The 22,167-nt window shown below is 37.4% G+C and overlaps 1 protein-coding gene across 3 annotated transcripts; it reads right to left on the bottom strand.

Annotated features, from left to right (window-relative positions):
• Positions 1-1,911: 1,911 nt before the first annotated feature.
• Positions 1,912-22,029, bottom strand: clcn6 (chloride channel 6). Of its 3 annotated transcripts, none has more exons than XM_026925506.3 (23): positions 21,916-22,029; positions 20,174-20,233; positions 20,012-20,077; positions 19,811-19,876; positions 19,525-19,591; positions 19,274-19,380; positions 18,839-18,965; positions 18,479-18,546; positions 17,460-17,518; positions 17,182-17,314; positions 16,842-16,955; positions 15,705-15,871; positions 15,464-15,587; positions 14,587-14,716; positions 14,038-14,191; positions 12,118-12,274; positions 11,842-11,948; positions 11,131-11,317; positions 10,006-10,163; positions 7,759-7,915; positions 7,130-7,237; positions 6,680-6,805; positions 1,912-5,763 (listed from the first exon to the last, which is right to left on the bottom strand). In XM_026925506.3, the coding sequence occupies exons 1-23, from the start codon at positions 21,997-21,999 to the stop codon at positions 5,683-5,685; spliced, it is 2,607 nt and encodes an 868-aa protein (XP_026781307.2). In that variant the 5' UTR covers positions 22,000-22,029; the 3' UTR covers positions 1,912-5,682. The 3 variants fall into 3 exon arrangements, with proteins under 3 accessions (XP_026781307.2, XP_026781308.2, XP_053092336.1); XM_026925507.3 differs by having other exon boundaries at positions 15,470-15,587; XM_053236361.1 differs by lacking the exon at positions 21,916-22,029 and adding an exon at positions 20,483-21,903.
• Between the last annotated feature and the right edge of the window lie 138 nt (positions 22,030-22,167).

The raw sequence follows: 22,167 nt of genomic DNA, 5'->3' as shown, positions 1-22,167 counted from the left end.
CTCCCATGATACTCAAACATATCGCCTCTCACTACACCATCACTGTGCAATCAAACGCACCTCATATTTTCACATTTTATCATGCTGTAAAATTTGCAGGAAATTGTTAAGGCGAATTAGCGTCTTACACATTGACATGCCCATTGCTTGAATACATGGTGACGGCTTGAATAAATTGGACCTCATCACAAGATGCGTTTGCTTGGCACCGAGTCTTCACTGTCTAGTCACGTTTATCTATATCAATTAAGGCCTCCTACTCAAACATCAACTACAATTACAAGCTCCCAGTTATAACAAATGACACAAATCAAGCATAGATTCACTTTGGAAGCTCATTAGTTCTCCACTCTCATCAGTCAGAGCTCTTGGTGGGCAAAACAGATCACGGTGGAATATTCCACTGAGGGATGTCTGATTACCGACTGACACGTCATTAGTCTTAGCTCTGAAATGGCTCCGTAGTCTGACACATCAACCTCTGTTACGGGACCACGCAACAGTTGGCCAGCTGCTGCTGTCAGGTTGCTCACAAGCACAGCTGAGAGAAACTAAATAAACACTTTTTTTAAATACAGTTATAAAATAAGTTGTTTGTCCCTTTGAAGTTAAGTGGTGAAGCAACCATTTGATTTCATTCTTCAAATGCAGGTTCTGTTTATTTCTTTACTTATTAATCTTTTACTGTAGAATTTGAATTTTGTAGTATTTTGACTGGTTAACTTTTTTATTATTTTGTTCATCTCTAATTTTCTACTTACATTATTTTTCATTTACCTTATAGTTATTTCATATTATATATATATATATATATATATATATATATATATATATATATATATATATATATATATATATATATATATATTTATACATATATAATTATGAGGTTGCAACTCATAATTCCCAACCTGCGAAAATGAAAAATCAAAGAAAACACCCCCTCAACTCGGAATTCCTACTCAGGAACTCTAAATGGTTTCTTCAACTCTGAATTCCTCTGAGTTCAGCAAGTGAGGCTGCCCTTATGTTTAAATGAGTTATGCTGTATACACTGTATTGTACTGTATATGCTGCATATAAATATATAAGTATTTGCTTTAGATCGTCAACATACAGACATATTCGCTTGTTAATTCTATAACATTGACTACAGAGTTTGCTGTTTTGACGAGAAATATATACATTACTTACAACTGTCAGCTGGCTAGTTTGTTGCTAACATGGAAATGAACATCCCACGTTTTTAGCTCGAATGCATGGAGGTGATAACTGATGTAATTCCGAGCTTTGACTTCCCATTTCCAAGGTAAGTTGAATGCAGCACTAGTGTTAGCCGACCGCCATGAAACTACCATCTACCTACTCTCTAGTATCCTATACAACCTCACAAGTGATGGACAATCATGCTTTTCAATCTAAAAACAAGAATATCTCTTATTTATTGAGGTAGGCAGTCAACCATTTTCATCCTGACTCTATACCTCTGGCCGAATTACATAATTACAATTTGGATCTTTTACCTTTGCTCTTCAGATGCTGAGCTAATCAGCATAATATGCAATATAATTTTTCCACTCCTCCTACAAATTTAAATCTTCATGAAAATTGGCTCAAAGCATCTTGTGAGATCTTCAGAGACATTGTATAGGAATAATAGTTTGTCAAAACCACTCATCCTTGTGAGACTGTAGAAATCTTACTGCAAGGATACCATATCTCCTCACACCAAATTTGTGTATGGTACATGACTGAGGTAGTCAGTCAGTTTTGTATGCTACATCCATCTAATAGTCTGTAACTGGCTTGCCATGGCTGACCTAAGTGAATGAAAAGCATGGTCAACATCGGCAATTAGTTTGATAGAGAGTTGATTAAAAAAAAAAAAAGCAATCAACTTGTCAGTCTTCATTCAGGAGCTTGCAGTAATGTTTATTATAAGTCAGGTAAAGGCACAGGACTTTGCATCACTCAATGCGTGTCAGTTACAGAGAAACCAAGGCAGGACAACTGGAACATAAAACCTTATTAATAGAAGCAAAAAAGAGTGGGGTACTACACAAAAGCCAGTCAGGTCTCTGTGATCATCAACTGTTAAGATACTGTCATTTCCTCATAAAACTTAACAGGGGATATAGATATGCATGTATGTGTAATAGAAAGGGCTGGGGTTAAATTAATTTCTATTCATAAATAAATCAGAAAAGCATTTGAAGATGTGACTTCATTACTAACTGATCTTAGAGTCAAATGACTTGTTTGTGAATCTCAGAAGCAGATGATCTGCAGATGACTAAAAAGCAGAGATGAATATAATACTGAAAATGTAAATATAAACAAAATTAATAAACCCAGCATCATTCAATATTGGAAATGTTTGGAGGAGTTTGTCTGCTGCTATCGAGACACACTGACTATCTTAAGACTGTAATTATACTAATGTGAACGGTTAGAATATAAAAACTGCTTCATTCATTAAATTCTGTCGGAATAAAGCTAGTTGTTCAGAAATCCTGAATCTCTCACTTCAGCTATGTGTAAAAATGAATTGAAATCCATGGCATGGACAGAGCATTTCTACACTGTAGTCCAGAAAGGTGTAAGACAGGAGGGAAGAATTACAGTCACCTACAGCATATGCTTATGTTAGTACATGATGAAGATCTGGTAACAAAAGAGTTGCAGAAAAGTTCCTTTACAACTTTTACAGTGCACTTGGTTCACATAATCAGTGTCAGGAAAATGCAACACTTGAAAGATAATCAATGGAATGATATATTAACAAGCAGAGATTGCACTTTTCAATCTGTAGCTTTTCACGTACTCACATTGCCAATATAATACTGATTGATTTGATCCATATTAAAGCACTTAAAAAGCAAAAATCATTAAGCAAATAAATTTCACAGAAGCTTAATCTTAAATAAAAAACAGAATAATAAAAATAATAATGATAATTAAAAAAAAAAAACAAGGAATGCTTAGTGTACACATGCCATACATGTGTCAGCTTAGCATAGTTCCAATATTATATACATTACTATACCACATAAATGTGAATTGTGGATGCTATGCCTAAGCGTTTTTTCTACTATTATATCACAGTATTAGACATGTCATTAATAACCTGTCCTTTTGTGGTGGTTTGATCAGTTCAACAATACAGACACACCCTGAGAAAGACTTTTTTCCCCTGTAACACTTTTTTCTCTGGTATCAAATCCAGTCTGGTAAGAAGTGTAAGGGTTACAACTGAGGAGCAAGAGTTTTAGACCAAGAGACCAAAACATTTGTATGAGAGCTCCTTCTGGTGATAGCAATTATACAATTTCTTAAAATATTATTCCAAACTGGAAATATTAGACAGCATCCAGTATGATGCTTATTCCCCAAGAATGAGTATAGCTGAACTAAAGCTGGTCCCTCTACGTGTTCACAGAGTGTCTTTGAATTTCTTCCTGCAAGCTTGAGTGGAAAAATTCAATCTTAAAAGATTACTCCAGTGTTTTTCAATCTGATCCATAGCTACTACATGTGTAGAGCATGCTGACATGTTTTCCTATGCAGAGAAAAGAACAAAAAAACAGTTTACTCTAAACTCACTTATAAAAGAAGTTGAAGGGAGGTTGCTGGGGCAAACATTTCTTTATTTAAAATTATTTGTAAATTAAGCTGTAATGCATGATTTCACAATTTTTTTTTTCAGAAAGAACAATTTGCTGATATGTGTTAATAATACTTCTGTAATACTTCTTAAGGTAACCATTAAACCATATCAACCGTATCTTTTCAACCTCCTGCTCATCCTGCATCACAGGGCAGCTGAACAAACTCGGAGGAAAGCGCTATCTACCCTCTTCCGCATACATCAGCTCACAGATGCCTGTGATTGGCTAGTGGTGCTCTGTTTGACAGGAGGGAGTGAAGTGCATATGCCATCCCTTCCACCCAGAGAGCACAACCAATTTTTCTCCTGCATATAGGGCGAATGCTTTTCTGTTGTGCAACTCGAAAGCCAATAGTTGTGTTTTATTCGAGTGACAACAGAGAAAAACCAACATAAACATTTATAAAGGCCTATTCCAACAGACGTCAGCTGTCATCAAGGCTACTTTTGTCAGTTTTGATGTCAAGTTGCCAATAACACCTGAGTCTGTTTGACTTTTTCTTTTAAAGATAAAGTTATGACACTTTCTGTGCTGTCTTATGTTAGAATGTGATGACAACTGACTTTGTAGACTTTGTAATAGTGACTAGACTGACATCAAACCCAAGAGGGTCAGAGAAAATTTACATAACTGTCATAATATTACCTTGTGCCATGACATTGCCAGATGTTTTGAATCTTAAATATAGTTAAATGAAACTTTACTTATGGGTCAGAAACAGTAAAAAACTAACTAATTATTGTCATCACATTTCAATATCTAATAATAATAAAAAAATATTTATAGGCAGAAATATGAAACGCTGACACAATAGAATTATAACGTCAGTTATTATGATTTTCTAATGTATGTTGGTTTGGAAAGTATCATAACATTACATTAAAAAAAATCTATGTCCCTTAGCATGAAAATTGACAAAAGCAGCCCTTATGCCAGCTGTAGCCTGTTGGAATATGGCTTTATAAATGTTTATGTATGTTTATGTCAGTTTTCATGATGTGATCATGTAGCTCTATGAAAAGTGTTGCCCCAGCAGCTTTGGTAAGATTTTCTATTGTTATAGTGTCGTGGTTGTAGTTTTGAATTTGTGTTATATAGTCACATTTGAAATGTTGATTGATGAAATTTCAATAACTTCCCTTAGGCATCCACTATAAATCAGTTTGGAGTAAACAGCTTGTCTTTTTGTTCTGTTCTCAGTACAGGGAAACAGTCAAAGTCAGTTATTGTCTGTAGTCATCACACATACATTACACATGCAGGGAAAAGACAGTAAGTTGAAAAATGCTGGAGTATTAATTTAATACTAAAAAAACAAGGACAACAATGTTATTTCAACAATCTAATACAGGAAGTGCCCTGCTTCTGAGATCAGGTGTTATGTGTTTAGTTTTAATCCCAATTCAACACACCTGACTCTGAACTAGAACGTTTATGAAGGAGTTAAATGATAAATGAAACACTGCGGGGTGGATATCCTTACCTATCTATATTCACTATAATGATTTGATATATTGTTATAATGCCATACTTTCAGTAAATTCTTTCTGAAATTAACATTTAGTGCAAGAGCATATTAACACAAATACAAATATGTCAGAAAACGGTCATGAAAACACAGAAACATAATCAATGTCCAAAAACAAAGTGCTACAGTGAGGTTCATAAAGCAAGGTGAAAGTTCTGTTCATATCATACATGAGAATGTAGACGGAGTTTCATGATGAGTTCATGTCCAGCTTTTAAATTAGTATGATAAAGTCTGCCTGTGTGTGTGTGTGTGTGTGTGTGTGTGTCTCTGTGTCAGTCAGTATGAACATGCTTTACCATGTTGTAGTGGTCCAGGAAGTAGTCGGAAATGGCTTAACAGTGAGAGCTGCATTTCTGGCCCAGTGCGAGTACGTGGCTCACGCGCTCACACACACACACACACACACACACACACACACACACACACACACACACCTGGGACTGTCTGGGCTGCAGCTGATAACAGATGATGTGAGCGCTCATCTCAGATGGTGATGGAATGCTGTCTGAGCTTAGCCATTAAGAACTCATGGGTCAAGTTATGTCTTGTGATTATTCCTACAATCTGAAAAAAAGATCAAGAATACAGAGTATTCATCATCTGGACACATAAGGACGAATAAAAATGTGTGAAGAAAATCTGAAACACATACACTTTAATAGGAACACCTGTACTCTTGGTCATTCATGAAAGTACCCAGTCACCCAATCATGTGGCAGCAGTGCAATGCATAAAATTATGCAGATACAGGTCAAGAGCTTCAGGTAATGTTGACATTAAACATCAGCATGGGAAAACCTGTGATCTTAATGACTTTGACTGTGACATGGTTAGTGCCAGATGAGTTGGTGTGAGTATTTCACAAACTGCTGATCTCCTGGGATTTTCATAGAATGATATGAAAAACAAAAAACATCCAGTGAGCAGCAGTTCTGTGGATGGAAACACCATGTTGATGAGAGAGGTCAGAGGAGAATGGCCAGACTAGTTTGAGCTGACAGGTTAGATTAACTCAAATAACCACTCTTTATCACCATGGTGAGCAGAAAAGCATCTCAGAATGCTTTTGTGATTGAACCTTGAAAGAGATGGGCTACAATAGCAGAAGACCACATTGGGTTCAACTTCTGTCTGCCAAGAACAGAAATCTGAGAATACACTGGGCACAGGTTCACTAAAACTGGAGAGCTGAAGATTACAAAAAAAGGACCAGGTGATGTTTGTCCAATCTTCATCTATCCAGTTTATGCACTGTGCTGCTGCCATGCCTGGCTTATTGGATAATTGCATGAATGAGCAGGGGTACGGGTGTTCCTATTAAAGTGGCTGGTGAGTGTATATGAGCACTGTTAAAAAAAAATAAAAATACATTTTTTTTTTTTTACCTGTCATACTGTGAATGCATCATATATATAAAAAGCTTTGTATGTGTGTCATAATTAGTCAGTGTATACAATTATTAGTGCTTGGGGAAATGTACCTCTCCTACTGCATTGACAACAGGCAGGTGGCGGAGCCCCATTGTCCTGAACAGGTTAAAGACCTGAGAGACGTGCGTGTTTGGAGAGACTGTGTATGGACTTGGGTTCATGTACGGAGTCACATCCTGTGGTAAAAGAGAGGCAGGCATGAGCAACCAACAGGAAAAGAGATTGTGTGGAAATAATTAGGCTAATTAGTTCTGAGAGTTTAGGGAACAATCTATTATTAGGGCAGACCCACTTCAGTGAAAAGGCACGCCAACACTAATTAATAACCAATTAGTTACCAATTAACATTGGCCAAAGCATGCGCATCCCCCTTTCACTCTCTCTCTCTCCTTGTGTGTCTATGTTTCTCTTCTACTCTTGCTCTCCGTCTCCCCTTCTCCTCGGAGTTTATTAGCTGAATGTGAGCACGGAGATGACCTCCTCTCCTAAGAGAGTCTTACCACTATCATACGTGGGTTGAGGAGGGCGAGGTCTAGATCATGAATGTCAGGGAAACGTGGGTAATCCTCCGTCATCTCTGCGTAGGAGAGTCGTGGCTGAGACGCACTCTGCAGGAGAGAAATAAAATGCGAAAAAGAGAGGGTTAGAGAGGGAGGGGAATAAACTTCAAGCTCTGTAGCCTGGAGTAAAGTTTTGCAAAACGCTAATGGGATTCCTGAGAGGCGCAAAAAAAAAAAAAAAAAAAAAAAAAAGCATTGTGAGAATTCGAAAATCGAATTCCAACAATGCCACAGCCATGCATCGCCAGGAGTCCAAAAGAACTCTGAGAACTTGGCCAATGTCTCTGGGCTGGATGGATGGCATACATTCTCTCCCCTGTCAATCACAGCAACACCAGCCAAATATTAGTGTCTGTCAGCTTATGTATGTGAAAGAGGGCAGATAATGCTGTGAATTTATATAGATTATAGCTAATATGTTGAACTCTGTGGCGATTGTAATTATTGAGAATATGGTGACTGGGATTATAGTGAATACTCAAACTCTATGCTGATTATGTTGAGAATATGGTGAAAATATGTGATTATGGAGAATATAGTGAACTTCGCGATGAGATGTAAACACTGACCGACTGGTTTTCAGTGTAACACACTCCACGAATGAGCAGGTTGACAAGCTGTGAGCGCAGGATGAGGCCGTGAAAGGTGAGTGGGCGGAACCTCTCCTCCATACTCCACTCCTCACTGGGGGACTGATCCGGGTACAGACTTGGGTATGGCACGTGTCTGTCCGAGACAACACAGATACCTTTACTGAAGTGCTGCATGCATTTTACTGTATATTTCAAAATGTTTATATAATTAATGCTTAATATATCTTTTATTATTAATAAATTAAATAAGCCTCACTATGTTGTTTCCCTGTACTTTCAGTACAGTTTTCTTTAGTTGTAGTTTCATTATCTACTTTATGCTGATATGTTTATTTATGCTTATAATTATCCTTAATAGTTATTATGGCCAAAATGCTGATATCATGTTCACAGTCTCTGCACACTAAAAACAGCATGACCCATTACAGCAGCATGAAGAAAACTTCATTCCGCACGCATAAGGTGTGTTTGCTCTAGTATGCTAGCTCTCATCCAGCTATTTTATGATTTATAACAACAAACAGCAACTATCTCTGCATTAAGCACTATGAGTTCAAATTAGGTTTTTCTGCTCCCAAATGCTTGCCATTTAGAGATGCGAGCTTGCTGCAGGAGGCAGACGATGTGAATGTCAAACTAGCAGTACATGAAAGTAGGGTGGCAGACCCTGAAGGCAGAACACTATTTAACGAGCCGTAACAAACTGCACACTCTAGTGAAACATTATGCAGCTTCTCTCAGAGCTCAGACTGCAATATGTTACTTATCAGATGACTCAGACTAGCTCGTACAAACTCTTTCTTGTCAAATTATGCAATTCACTAACTCCCTACCATGCCATCAGTATAGTGAAAACAGCAAAAAAAAAAAAAAAACACAAATGCAGATGTTATTAAACAAAGAGCAAACTGTAGTATGAAGTCTTTCCACACATAGTTTTATACAACACCCATTTATCAAATAGGTCCTGAATAAATTAGTAGAGTGGAAATATTAAAGGGTCTGTATTTAACTTCTAGCTATGTTAAGGGATGCCAATACTTCTCTGCAAGCTCACCTGTAAGAACGAAGAGGATGGAATAGTTTAACGGAAAATAATTGTAAACAATATACCCGTTATCTCAAATTTAGATCAGTCAAGATTTATTTGGTGTCACAAATTTGCTTATTCAGTAACTATGAGGCTAACTTAGCTACAAGTAAGGGTTGCATGACAACCACTAATCCAAAAAAAAAGTAGTTGACTAGTCGTCTTTTCCATAATTATACAGATATAACTGATAACAGCCGGACACAGGTAGAAATTACATTTCCAGCTTCAATGCTTCTTTAGGCTACATTTCTAAAGACAAAATAAATAAATCAGTGCAATAAATGTGCAAAATAATAAATCTGTGCATCACATTAGACTATTTTGAAACCATCAGACATGGAAAGCTTGACTATTCAACAAAAATAGTTGTAGGAGTGGCCTTTACTCTCATGACGGATGGCCAGATATGAAACCTGTGGGACAAAAAAGCCATGTTGATTAACACGGTAGCATAATGTCCTTGGCCTGGTGGTCGCTGGTGCACTGAGCAACATGGTTTCCATGTCTGGTGTTAATAGGGAACCTGATCACTTTCATCACATCGTCCTGGTCAAAGTCACTGTGGCTTATTTCTTTATATTTTTTGCAAATATTAATTTCATTAGAAAATATTGTGGATGGATACAAAGAAAAATAACTGTGACAGCAAGGAGGATTGTCAGAATTCCTCAAGAAACAGGTGGGATTGGCCAGAATTCCTTCAAGAGTGGGCATGGAATTAGAAAAAAAACAACTCACACACCTCTACACTCATCCATAAAAGTGATGTGAAAGAAAACATTCCTGTAAAACAAGAGCAATATTTCACAATGTATAGCAGACTGCAGAACTGACTTCATCTAGTCTGAATTATTTCCAGTACATGTAGCCTGCATTCTTTACCATCTGTCTCACTGCTTTTCTCCACCGCACGACTTCCCCACACTGGCGACAAGTGAATGTATTAGTTGACTAGTCCATGCAAGCCCTAGCTTAGAGATACTAGTTAGGCATTGTGCAACTTCCATGACTGAACTATTCCTTTAAATGACATGGAGTGTTAGTAGAAGTAGCGGTAGTAGTAAGTTATTAGGATTAGGCTGCTTGATTTCACAGAAAGTGTGTTACAGTAATACACACACACTGCTTACCTCCTGTCCAGCATCTGCTGCAGGATGTCCTGACCTTCCTCAGCTAGCTCCACCCCTACCTGCTCATCACACACGTTACGCAGTTCACTGGAGGGGTACGATTTCATCGATTGGCACCTCCGCCTCTGCTCCCCCGCCCGTGTCAACACGCTTGCTTTCTACAGAGGGAGACAACATGCTTTTTTGTTTCCTTATATATTTACAAAAAACATAGCTCATTTACATGTTTATATTAAAGTTAAAAAAATGCTACATAGTGGAAGTTATTGTGTAATAATATGAGAATAGCAAAAGGCTCATGGCAAGTGTTGCGGGTCATGTGCTTGGAATGTTCTCTGATCTTTTCTGAGAAAAAATGTGATCAAACATGTAAACTATATCAATAAGCAAATTGATGGGTGGAATATGAAATTTACTTTCTGTCAGTCCACATGCAAAAGGACTTCACATGTAGTTACTTACATTTGTGCACATTTATGGTCCAACCTACAGCTTACTTTACAGTCTGCACACTACACATATTTGTAACTACCTTCTAAAGTCTAAAACACCAAAAGCTGGATCAATGCCTCTATAATCCTTTCTAACAGAAGGATTTCCAATACACTTCACCATCAAAGTGAGCAAAGCCATTTTAAAAGTAGGACACTTGCTCCATCATGTGGAAAACAACGGCACTGTATGAATGCAAGCAGGACAGGCAGAGGCAATGTTACTAATAAAATACATGATGTGAATTATTAAATAATAATATTTGTGACAGAATAAAGATCTTGATATCCTGACATTAAAATAATCACCATCATTTACCATTCCGTTGTGAGTCTATATATCTGAGTCACATTATATTGAAAAATAATACACTTCACAATGTGCTGTTAGAGGAAAATAATCAACTTTGGTGTTGTTGATTATTATCCTACAGCAGTACACCCTGTAGTGTTTTATTCCTTAGACAACTGATAAAGATACATCATAACCATATTTAAGATATAAGCTTTGAAAGACTTGCTTGCATTGCTATCAAAAGAATGACAGTTACGATGCTAGACCTCTTTAAAGCAGCTTAATCTACATGTAATCTACAATCTGTAATCATTACCCTGCTAATGATGAAGGCCGTACCTTAAATCTGATATTGTTGCTGACAAGGATGTTCCCCTTCATGAACTCTTTTTCATTATCACGGTTCTCGGTGACCACTGGGAAGGCGTGATACACGGTGGTCCTCAAGATGCTGACCAGAGACTGGATGCGTGTGTGGGGATACACATAGGTCAGGTTGGGCTCCATGATGTCACTGGCAGTTAGTCTGAGAGGCGAGGGACGAAACGTATACAAGGGCAAGACAGCAGAGAAGATTTAGAAGAAGATTGCACTCTCAGAAAAAGGTACTAAATTATACTTTGTAGGGTACGAATACTTTGAGGTACCATCAAGGTAGAGGAAGATCCCACGGGATCTAACAAAAATATTGAGGGAGTGAGTGTTTTTTACTTTCTTGCAGGTGGGAGCAGGGGGCCAGATAGAAAGCATGTGGGACAAACAAATGCCAGAATTCCTGCAGGAGTGGACATGATTCGCAAGAATTCCTTCAAAAGTGAGAGGAAAAAAAAAAAAAAAAGAAAAAAACAGCACACCTCTACATCACAGTTACTTGTCCATTTAGTTTCCTGGAAAAGTGCCTGTATTGTTTCCACAACTGGGCCTTAAAACCGCCATTGTGCTTTAATTTGACATCGTTTAGAGGTTGAGGAACAAAAATGTACCTCTTATGGTGTGTATTATGGAATGAATGGCAAAACAGAGAGGGGAAATACAGAAACTGTGTCTCACTTGTCCATTTCTACTTCAGTCTCCCATTCCAGCAGCGGCACTCCTCTCAGATTAATATGAATATCATAGATTCCCTTATTAAACAAATCTCCCGTCCATTTGGCCACCTGAAAAAAAGATGAAATAGTAATATACAAAATATGTATAACACATCTTCACTGAAGCATTTCTAGATTTTTATTTTTCTTATATCATTCTTACACATTCTCAAAAACCAGTTTTTTTCTGTACAGTAAACAAACATTTTAACCATGTAAAGGCTGACTATGTGCTTACCATTAGTGTAATCATGATGGGAAGGCCATACGTGATCTCATTGGTTGATTCGATGAGGATGACAGTCAGGCTGATGGTCATGCGGACCACGCCTCCCAAAAAGGCAGCTGCTCCAATCAGAGCAAAAGTCCCTGAGTATATTTGCATACGAAGATTTCTGAAGTATAAAAGAGAAACTGTCATTTATAAACTTCTACTGTTTCAAAAGTAGAAAGAACTACTTTAGCAGGGACAAAAAGAAGTACACTGCTAGTCTTGTCTGTAGCTTCAACGTAACATTTCTTTGCTCCTGAAGGGTTTTCCTCATTTCTACTATTTTCTAATATTTTAGAATAATAATGAGGACATTGACACTATGACATAACACTTATGGAATTATACAGCAACCAAAAAAAATGTTAAACTAATCAAAACTTTTTTTTTTTTTAGTTTAAACTCTTAACAGTATTCCTGATGAATCCTTGCACACTCTCGGCTGAGCACTTGTTGGTTGCTTCTCTTAATTTTTAAGTAAGAACTACTTATTAAAAATACATTGTGTTTCAGAGGTACATTTATAAATGAGCATTAACTTACTATTCACATTTGTCTTGGAAAAAATAATGAAGTATATGCCTTTATGAAAAATATACAGTACATCCAATCTAGTGTGTCCAAACGGTTGACTGGTAGTGTGTATTTACAGGCATAAATTAAATGTTCAGTCAATGATTCCCTATATGTTATAAAAAGAGTTGATAAACTCTATACACTCACTAGCCACTTTATTAGGAACACTATACTAATACCGGATAGGACCCCCCTTTGCTCTTAACTCTTGATGGCATGGATTTCACAAATTGTTGGAATGGTGTTTTCTTTGAGATGCTGGTCCATGTTGACATAATTGTGTCACATAATTGCTGCACATATGTCAGCTGCACATTCATGCAGCGGATCTCCTGTTCCACCATATCCCAATGACACTCTGTTAGATTCAGATCTGGTGACTGGGGAGGCCACTGAAGTACACTGAACCAGACTGAGACAACTTTGTGACATGGCACCTTATCATGCTGGAAGTAGGCACTATAACTTGGGTAAATTGTGGCCATAAAGGGATGCCATATGGTCAGCAATAACACTCAGATAGGCTGCGGCATTCAAATGATGCTCAGTTAGTATTGAGGGGCCTAATCTGTATTCTCTAAACATTCTCCACACCATTTCACCACCATCACCACCAGCCTAATTTGTTGACAGAGGGCAGGTTCGATCCAAGGATTCATGCTGTTGAGGCCACAGTCTGACTTTACCATCTGCATGTTGCAGGACAAATCAAGATTCATCAGACCAGGTAGCATTTTTCCAATCTTTAACTATTCAGTTTGGATAAGCCTGTGCCCACTGTAGCCTTAGATTCCTGCTCTTGGCTGACAGCAGTGGAATCTGATGTAGTCTTCTGCTGTTGTAGGCTGTTCACCTAAAGGTTCAAAGTGTTGTGCATTCTGAGATGCTTTTCTGCTTATACAGAGTGGTTATTTGAGTTACTCTGGCCTTCCTGTCAGCTTGAACCAGTCTGGTCATTCTCTTCTGACCTCTCTCATCTACAAGGCATTTCTGCCTGCAGAACTGCCTCTCACTTTTTTTCCCGCAACATTCTGTGTAAACAACAGAGACTGTTGTGTGCGAAAATTCCAGCAGCTCAGCAATTTCTTAAATAATCAAACCAGCCCATTTGGCACCAAAAACCACGCCACATTTAAAGTCAATGAGATCACTTTTTTCCCCCCATTCTGATATATGATGTGAAGATTATTGTTACGTAAAGCTCTTGCCCTGTATCTGCATGATCCTATGCACTGCACTGCTGCTACGCTATTAGCTGATTTTGCTCCTAATAAAGTGCGTGTGCCTGAAAAATGGTGAAGATATACTTACATTTTGAGGATGTTGGCCACTAGGCGTCCAAGTGAGGCTCCACAGAGTAGTGAAGGGACAAAGAGTCCACTAGGGACAGAGACACCATATGTCCAACAGCTCAGCAAAAAGTACAGCATAAAGAACAGAGAGAGGGTGACTGGACTAAAGGTGGCTAATGAGAGAAAGAGAGACAAAGAGATTATAATTAGAAATACACAAAGCATACTTTATTTAAAAAAAAAATGAAGTGGCTCTTCTCACTTTCATTTACATCATAGTCAGTTATGGTTTTCGATGCCAGACACGTCGAACAGTTAAGCCTTTTGTTTTATCAACTAACTTTATTATCACCTCAGCAGATGCTGTGACGCTCACAGTTAATTATGGGTTAATTGATAAGAAAGGGGAATCAACCTGCATGACATCCTGACACGACGTGATTCTTTTGAACTTTGCACTTATGTCACCACTTACGGTTAATTAATCTTTCTCACTCAAGGCTAGGTCACATGAGTGTAAGAGTGTGTGTGTGTGTTTGTGTGTGAGAACAGTCTACATGTGTCTCACCATCTTGGTGAAACAGCTGATGTATTGCAGTCTCCTGAGGGTTGAAGAAAAGAGTTGCCATGTCATTGTAGGTCTTATTGGAGCAGAAGAACCGCCGTATCGTTGAGTTCACATCCTCATTTGCTGACACCTATAAAAAAAAAAAAAAAAAAAATTTTTTTTTTGATGAATTAATGTAATTTAAACTAAGCATATTCATGTATACAATCTTAACATGTCAAAGATTTAAATCTCTACAAATGAATTTTAATGTGGTGCTTTTTCTTTCTGTTTTACAAGTTTTTGTTACTTTCCCATATATATCTGTATATTTATTATGTATATTTCTAGGGATTTGAAACACTCAGGTTGGGATGTGGTGTGTTTTGGCTTTCAGCTCAAGAGTCAGAACAACACAATTAACACTGAAATGTACAAAGATCACAAGCCATCACCGTTCACTGGGTCTGTTTGAGTCATTCTGATGTCAGAAAGCATTTCAAAGGAAAAAAGCAGAAGAGTACAAGAGTTAGGGGTGGGTGATATGATTTAAAAAAAAAAAAAAAAAAGTCACAATTCATATCACTATATATTACTATATATAGATTTATAGACAATTTTATATTAAAAAAATAACAATTAATAGAAACAAAAAAAATCAGATTTTAACATTTTACAATTTTAAAGTTAAATTAAGTTTAACATCAAATTAGTTGCTTCCAGTCAGTCAATTTATTTGAAAAAAAAAAAAGATATCAATTAAAAGATATCACAATACCTCAGAAAAACTTACTGTGACATAATTTATTGTAATATTGATATTATATTATCATATCACCCAGCTCTAACAAAAGTAATAGAAAATAAATGAGAAAACGATTTCTCTGTATAATCTTACACTGACTAGCGCTGTTGTGTTGTTAGCTGCTGGGGAGACTAAATCCCTGCACTCTCCCAGGGTCATGGAGGCCATGAAAATCACCACGGTAGTGACCAGACACACCAGCAGACTCTCCAGCACCCTGAGCATCGGGAAGAGTCCAATAAAATAAACAAAGAAAATTACATTCATTTTTATAAATATTCACTACAGCTAAAGCAGAAATGACAGCCAACAAGCACCACCACAAAATGTGTACCTAATGAATTTGGCTTTGGGGTGGACGTTCCTCATTCGGTACTTGGCGAGCCGCTTGTTGATGCAGTTGAACAGGGCGCCAAGCAGGCCGCCCACCAACCCCATCAGCACGAAGAAGGCCAGGTCCTTCGCCGTCCATAAGTGACACTTCTTATCCCCATCTGGACACTGCAGTGAAGAAAGATGCACAACAGGGTTCTATTCACACAAGAAATCTTAAAAAGAAAACTTTTTATAAATGTCTATGCTCATCTTTAATTCACAGAAGAAGAGACTCACAGGAGACTCCGGAGTGGCGCAACAGTAAAGCATTTGCCCTAACGTCTAGAGATCATGAGTGATTCGAATCCTGGTGATGCCACAGCCATCCGTGGCCAGGAGTCCAAGAGAGAAAAAGTGGCTCAGGGAGCCGTGCTCTCTCTCCCCTATCGATCACAGCGACACAGCCTGTGAGCTCACTGATACAGATTTCCTCCGAGTGCGTTATGCCGCCCTGTGACGCGCCATGAGCAGCAATTCAAAAAAGCTGCAGCTGGCTTTATGTGTCTCGGAGGAAGCACGCGAGGTAGCCTTCATTCTCCCGGATAGCTGTCGTAGCCGTCATGTGGGTGGGTGGGAATTGGCCGAGACTAAATTAGGGAGAATCCATTCTTTTAGCTTAAAGATTTCTTTGGATTCTTTAGTGAAAGTTCTCTTTGCAGTTTCGAGAATAGCTTTTTAGCAGAAAAATTTAGCCAAGAATTGCTTAAGAGAAGATAAGAACATTTATTTTTCTGAATACAGCCACCAGTCTTACTTTATACTCAAATGAATGCACTTAACCGTGCCAATAGTGGAAAAGAGACCATAACTGATTTTCTTAATCTACTTTTTATTATCTAATGTCTAATTATTGATTTTTTTTAAATCTCATTTTTATTATCTAATGTCTAATTACTGATTTTTTTAAATCTCATTTTTATTATCTAATGTCTAATTACTGATTTTTTTAAATCTAATTTTTATTATCTAATGTCTAATTACTGATTTTTTTAAATCTAATTTTTATTATCTAATGTCTAATTATTAATGCCTATCTAATTATTATTATAATATTTATTATTTATCTAATTTTTTTTTTAATCTAATGTGCTTTTACCTTAAACTCTCCGAAGTTGAGCAGGCCAGGGAGCTGGAAGGAACCCCATTTGTTGTAGTTGATTCCAGAGCGAAAGAAGTTGAGAGTGAAGGTGGCCGACATGGAGCAGAACAGCTACAGACAGATAAGACAAAGGGATAAGGAGATATTTATTTTTCATCTGAGTCTGCTCTTTTTTTTTTTAATTTTTTTAAAAAATTTTTTAAGTATGACAGATTTTTTGCCTGTTCCATCATTACCACAAAATACTAGTGAATACTACAAATTCTACTGAACTCTACAATAACAAATTGGATTTCCTGGATGTATGCATTTCTCCCAAAGTGAACTAATTCCTCACCACTTTCCATGTGAGAGCTTGGTTCCAAAAAGACGAGCCTTCCTCCAGACTAAAGAGAGTACCCCCAATGGGAGCCCCGAACGCTGCAGCCACTCCTGCTGCTGCTCCCGCAGACACAAAATCCCTCTTATCCCTGAGGATAAAAAAAAAAAACAACGCTTCATTAACACAGCAGTATAAGCCAATAATGTTTGCTCAGCATCAGTGAAGTATTTTAGGAGGTACAGAGGCTTTCTGTGCATACACTATAATGTAACAACACGTCAACAAGTTCTCACCTGTCACTACGGAAGTAGGGAAACTGAAAGCGGATTTTCTTGAAGGTGATGCTCTGAAACTAAATAGAGGCATATTTTGTTACAAATAATCCATATCATATTCAAAAACATGAGTAAATAAATAAATATTTCTATTTTTACAGTACTACTACGTTTATGCGTATACTCAGCACCCTTAAAGGTTATTTCATTAGTCTTTCTAAGGAAACATGAACAAAGCCCTTTATATCACATCACTGTTGAATTCTCAATTCTGATTGGTCAGAAGGTGTTGATGAATTTCCTTTAACAGCAGCTCTGACAATAGGTCAGGGTTCAAAGTTTATATTAAATGCACTAGTTCTAATACTTAGCATTGCTAACAGATCATTCACAGGGACTTAAAACAGACACTCCATATAAATGGATTACAAATGTGTGGAATCATTGAGATGTTGAGTTTTTCGGTGAAGAAATGAAAGCATTTTTGGAAGGAGTGTCCAGCGTCAGAGGTAACAGCTGTAAGTTTTCTGACACAGGAAAGCCTTCATGACAGATGACTTTGCAGTTTCTTTATAACATTTTTATTAAGTTCGAGAGACAGGAAAAAAGAGATGGTGGTGAGGAAACAACTGTTTATACCTGCTATAACATAAGCGATAACATGAACTTGTTCGGCAACATTAAACTTAACTATAAACAAATAAAAAGTATCATTCTTAATGAATAAAAAAATGTTAGTTTTGGCAAATTGCTGTAGTAAAAGAGGAATAAAACACTTTGGCATGTGCTGTTATTAGAAAAGAATAACCTTAAGGGTGGTAACATTAACTTTGCTTCACAACAAGTCGCAACATGTCACCCGTACGTTGATTATTTTCCCATAACACCACACTCCTAAGTGCTTTATTCCTTAATTAAGAACCCCTAATACATTATCAATAGTATTATCATATCAATTCTTATGTTAAGTATTAAAAACTTTGACATTTAGGCTGATTTATGAGGTTTATTAAATAAAAACGCTTGTTAGTTTCTACCTGGGGGAGTCCAGCTCCTACAATGGCTCCGCTGTGGATCATGGGTCCTTCTTTCCCCACAAACAAACCTGTTAGCAGAAATGCATCACATTAAACCTGTTCAATCAACTGACACATGTACCAGCCCATGCTAACTGTTGATGTGAGATTTTTTTAAAGAAAATGTTTCACAATTTCTGCCGATATTAAAGAAGCAGTTTGTAATTTTACAGCCCTCTGCTGCATGTGGCGCAAATTTCAACTACAATCTCAAACCGTAAATGACGGTTTCCCTAAGGTATCTTTTGAGATGATATTACAGCTCTAAAAACACTTTTCAACTTTATAATCGGCAGCTTTAACTGCGTGTTATTTCACTACCTCCAGCTACAGCGAACAGAACCCCAACGGCTTTGCAGATGAAGGTGCGCAATCGCACGATTCCTGGAATCTTCACGCCATTCAGGTAACTTTTGATTTCTGGAATACCTGATCCAGCAGCTACAGGCTGAAATAACACAATGATGACATTAAAAACACACAACATCTGTATCTTTTCTAGACAAGTACAACGAAGGAAAAAAAAAAGTCCTATGTGCCCTGAGAAATTAAAGGATGAACACATGTTAAAGCAGTGAGGAATGAGAAATCCAATACTGATGGCTGGGCATTTCACATTATTAGATTTAGATCTTTAACACCAAGGCTGAGGCTAATGCGGTGATGTCATTTATTTCCCAACCTCAGGACGAGTGATGTGTTCAGTGAGTAACATGATAAAAGCTGATTACTAGAGAGGTATAATGGCTCTGTTACCTCGATCAGAACCAGGACGCTGGCAATAAAGACAAATGCCATATTGAATGCTAGAAGTTCAAGCAATGACAAAGCAAGGCAGCCATTTTCACTGCACTCCTCCACAGCTTAAAGGTAGGTTAAGGATAATCGTTCAGCAGACTGCTCATAATCAACGCACCACACAGAATAATGCAGCTAGTGTTTAAATTTAAAAAAAAAATAAATAAATAAAAAAAATCGACACAATGTCAATTCAGCATAAAGGATACATTTTCCCACCAGTCTGAACTTCAGCTGGGTGAAGAGATGCACGAAGAAATCGACAAACACGCCAATCTATAGAGACAGACACATTCATTTAAAGCTGTAACATCCATACTTTTTATCATCTACTCATACTGAACATCCTTCAACACACCTGATACTGTTTGACCTCACAATATAGAGTTGTAGAAGAGTAAAAATTTATAATCCGACTATCCAATCCATCCGAATGCTTCATAGCATAAGTATGATATGCATTTAAGATAGTATAATTCATATAACTTATCATACCAGGCCTGTAGATACTCCAATAGCAAACACCAACATCCACTTGACAGCTTCATACTTTTTGGCTTTCTAGAATGAAAGAGGGAAGAAAAAAAAAAAAAAAAAATCACACAACTAATAAGCCAACAATTGAATGAGAAGCAATTATCAGAGAAACACAACACAGCAATCAGATATTAATAGATATCGAATATTCATAGATACCTTATTGTCCATCCCCTCCAACACCTCCACATATGGCTCATTAATACACCGGTCATAATCCAAACTCTGCAAATACAAACCGTATTAAAACCGTCTCCACATTCTTCACCTCCGACAGTAGCTGTAGGTTTAAATGTGCTGAATTTAAGATAGTAGACTCACCTCGTAGTCTTTCCGTGGTAGTATTTCATCTTCATCTTCCCTCGTTTCGCCCAGAATTGTCTGGCAAAGTTGAAATGACACAATCTCTTACAATGCATAACTTCATAACTGAATGAATCCCAAATGAATAATTAGAATGCATGCATACACAAATCATATACATTTAATCAATCAAAGCCCCTTTCCTTTTTACTGAAAAGTGTCATTCAGCTAAAATGTTTAGGAAATGTCATTGTATTTCAATAGGCTTTTTATTAAATTAGATTTTTTTTTCCTTTGAAAATGTAAATGTTATTACAATTCATATACCACAGCAAGGTTGAAGTCTCGTATCCCAAGATGTCGATTAATTTTCAGCAGCTCTGACCGTAGTTCTGGGTGTAACACAAATGTCTAGTTTATATTAATGCACTTGTTCTAATACATTATGGTTTCTGTAGTAACAGTATATACACAAATGCTCCATATAATCTAATGATAAATTGATAAAAAGAAATGTTGTTATTTAACAAAGAAAACTCCACAGTTGTTGATATGGTATATGTTTTCTGTTAGGAGCTGATTATTTAAGATTTATGGAAGGAGTCTCCAGTATCAGAGCTTAGTAAGTCAGTAGGTTTTCTGCCAAGAGCATCTTAAAATTGTAATTGTTAGCAAATTGCTGTGGTGTAAGAGGACGAACACATGTCAGGTTGTGCTGTTATCGGAAAACAATCCACTTCAGGGCAGAAAGAGTAACTCTGCTTTGCATCAGACTGCATCACACCACCCTGGCGTGGATTATTTTCCTATAACTGCATGCCCCTATGTGTTATATTCCTTACATAAAGTATTCAAGCAGTGACATTTGTTCTGACATTCACCCTGTGTGTGCGAGTGTCTTAATCCTTATTATTATTATTATCTTATTTGACTGATTAATAAGTGAGATGTGACATCATTCATCACTCAGACCCAAAAAAAATTAATTTTTCAGGTTTCTACGTCGATGTAAAGCAGAAACTCTGGTTTGTTGCTGATACTGATAATATGTCCATCTTCATGCCCAAATGTTAATCTTTAACCCTGTTTTAAGAGAAAAAGCCGTCCTAAAGTTTGCAATAGATTATGTCAATAATCATTAAACACTGTTTTATATGTTAGGTAGTGCACATATGTATGGAGTGAGGAGTCATTTGGGATACAGCCTTTAAACAGCTTGAGTTATTGATGTAGGCTAATGTCAGAGAGCCAGATGGCCAATTATTCCTAAACAATGGGCTCACCCTTCCACAGCACAGACTGTCCTTCCTATTTCTGTTCTAAAGACTGTTTTAAATACAGAAACACAGAAACAAAAAAAGGATTTCTAGCTAGATTTACAGATTTGATCCTGGTGTTATGTCAGTGCACAGTAACAATAATCAGCCTGAATCATCTAACTGTACTACAGCTACATAACTCTTAACCAAGGAGAGCTGAGAGCTGACTGATAAAATCACTCTAAAGTCAGACACACTGATCACATCAAGAAAAGTCCAGGCTGGACATCTGGCATCATTCATGTTAGATGAAAAACCAGGATCTTGTTCTGTTGTGTGGAATGAAAACAGAGGGTGGAGCCTCCAGTGCAATCTCTGCTAGCTAGCACCGTGCAAAACAAACAAGCTCTGACCATATTTACCGCAAAATACTGACACGATGCTGGAGATTTTTTCCCTGTTTGGCACAATAACACGGAATTCAGTGAACATGAAGCCTACCAGCTCCTCTGGTGTTCTGGTTTCTCCCTCTCTGCAACAGCACTGACAGCACAAACAGCTCCCACAACACGCCATCTTCAACATCACACACTGGTGGGCATGCCGCACGCGTCACGTGACGTACAGGGACGCGAAGTAGGGTTATTCAAGTGATCTGTTTCTGCGCACGATTTGCGCAGAACGATAGCAATTTGTTTTTTTACATCCTTTTTCCCTTTTTAAAATTGCAGTATTCAGTATGCTGTGATTTCT

Source organism: Pangasianodon hypophthalmus, chromosome 8, assembly GCF_027358585.1.
Source record: "Pangasianodon hypophthalmus isolate fPanHyp1 chromosome 8, fPanHyp1.pri, whole genome shotgun sequence".
NCBI lineage: Eukaryota > Metazoa > Chordata > Actinopteri > Siluriformes > Pangasiidae > Pangasianodon > Pangasianodon hypophthalmus.
The sequence above is the reverse complement of the archived record's forward strand: the minus strand, read 5'-3'. Positions and strand labels throughout refer to the sequence as shown.

Bases quoted from the DNA above. Each gene is read 5' to 3' on its own strand.
- clcn6 (XM_026925506.3), bottom strand. From the start codon at position 21,999: ATGTTGAAGATGGCGTGTTGTGGGAGCTGTTTGTGCTGTCAGTGCTGT. The intron at 15,588-15,704 runs GTACACATTTTG...CCCGATGCTCAG, and splicing joins CCCAAAGCCAAATTCATTAG to GGTGCTGGAGAGTCTGCTGG. The intron at 6,806-7,129 runs GTAAGACTCTCT...CTTTTACCACAG, and splicing joins TCAACCCACGTATGATAGTG to GATGTGACTCCGTACATGAA.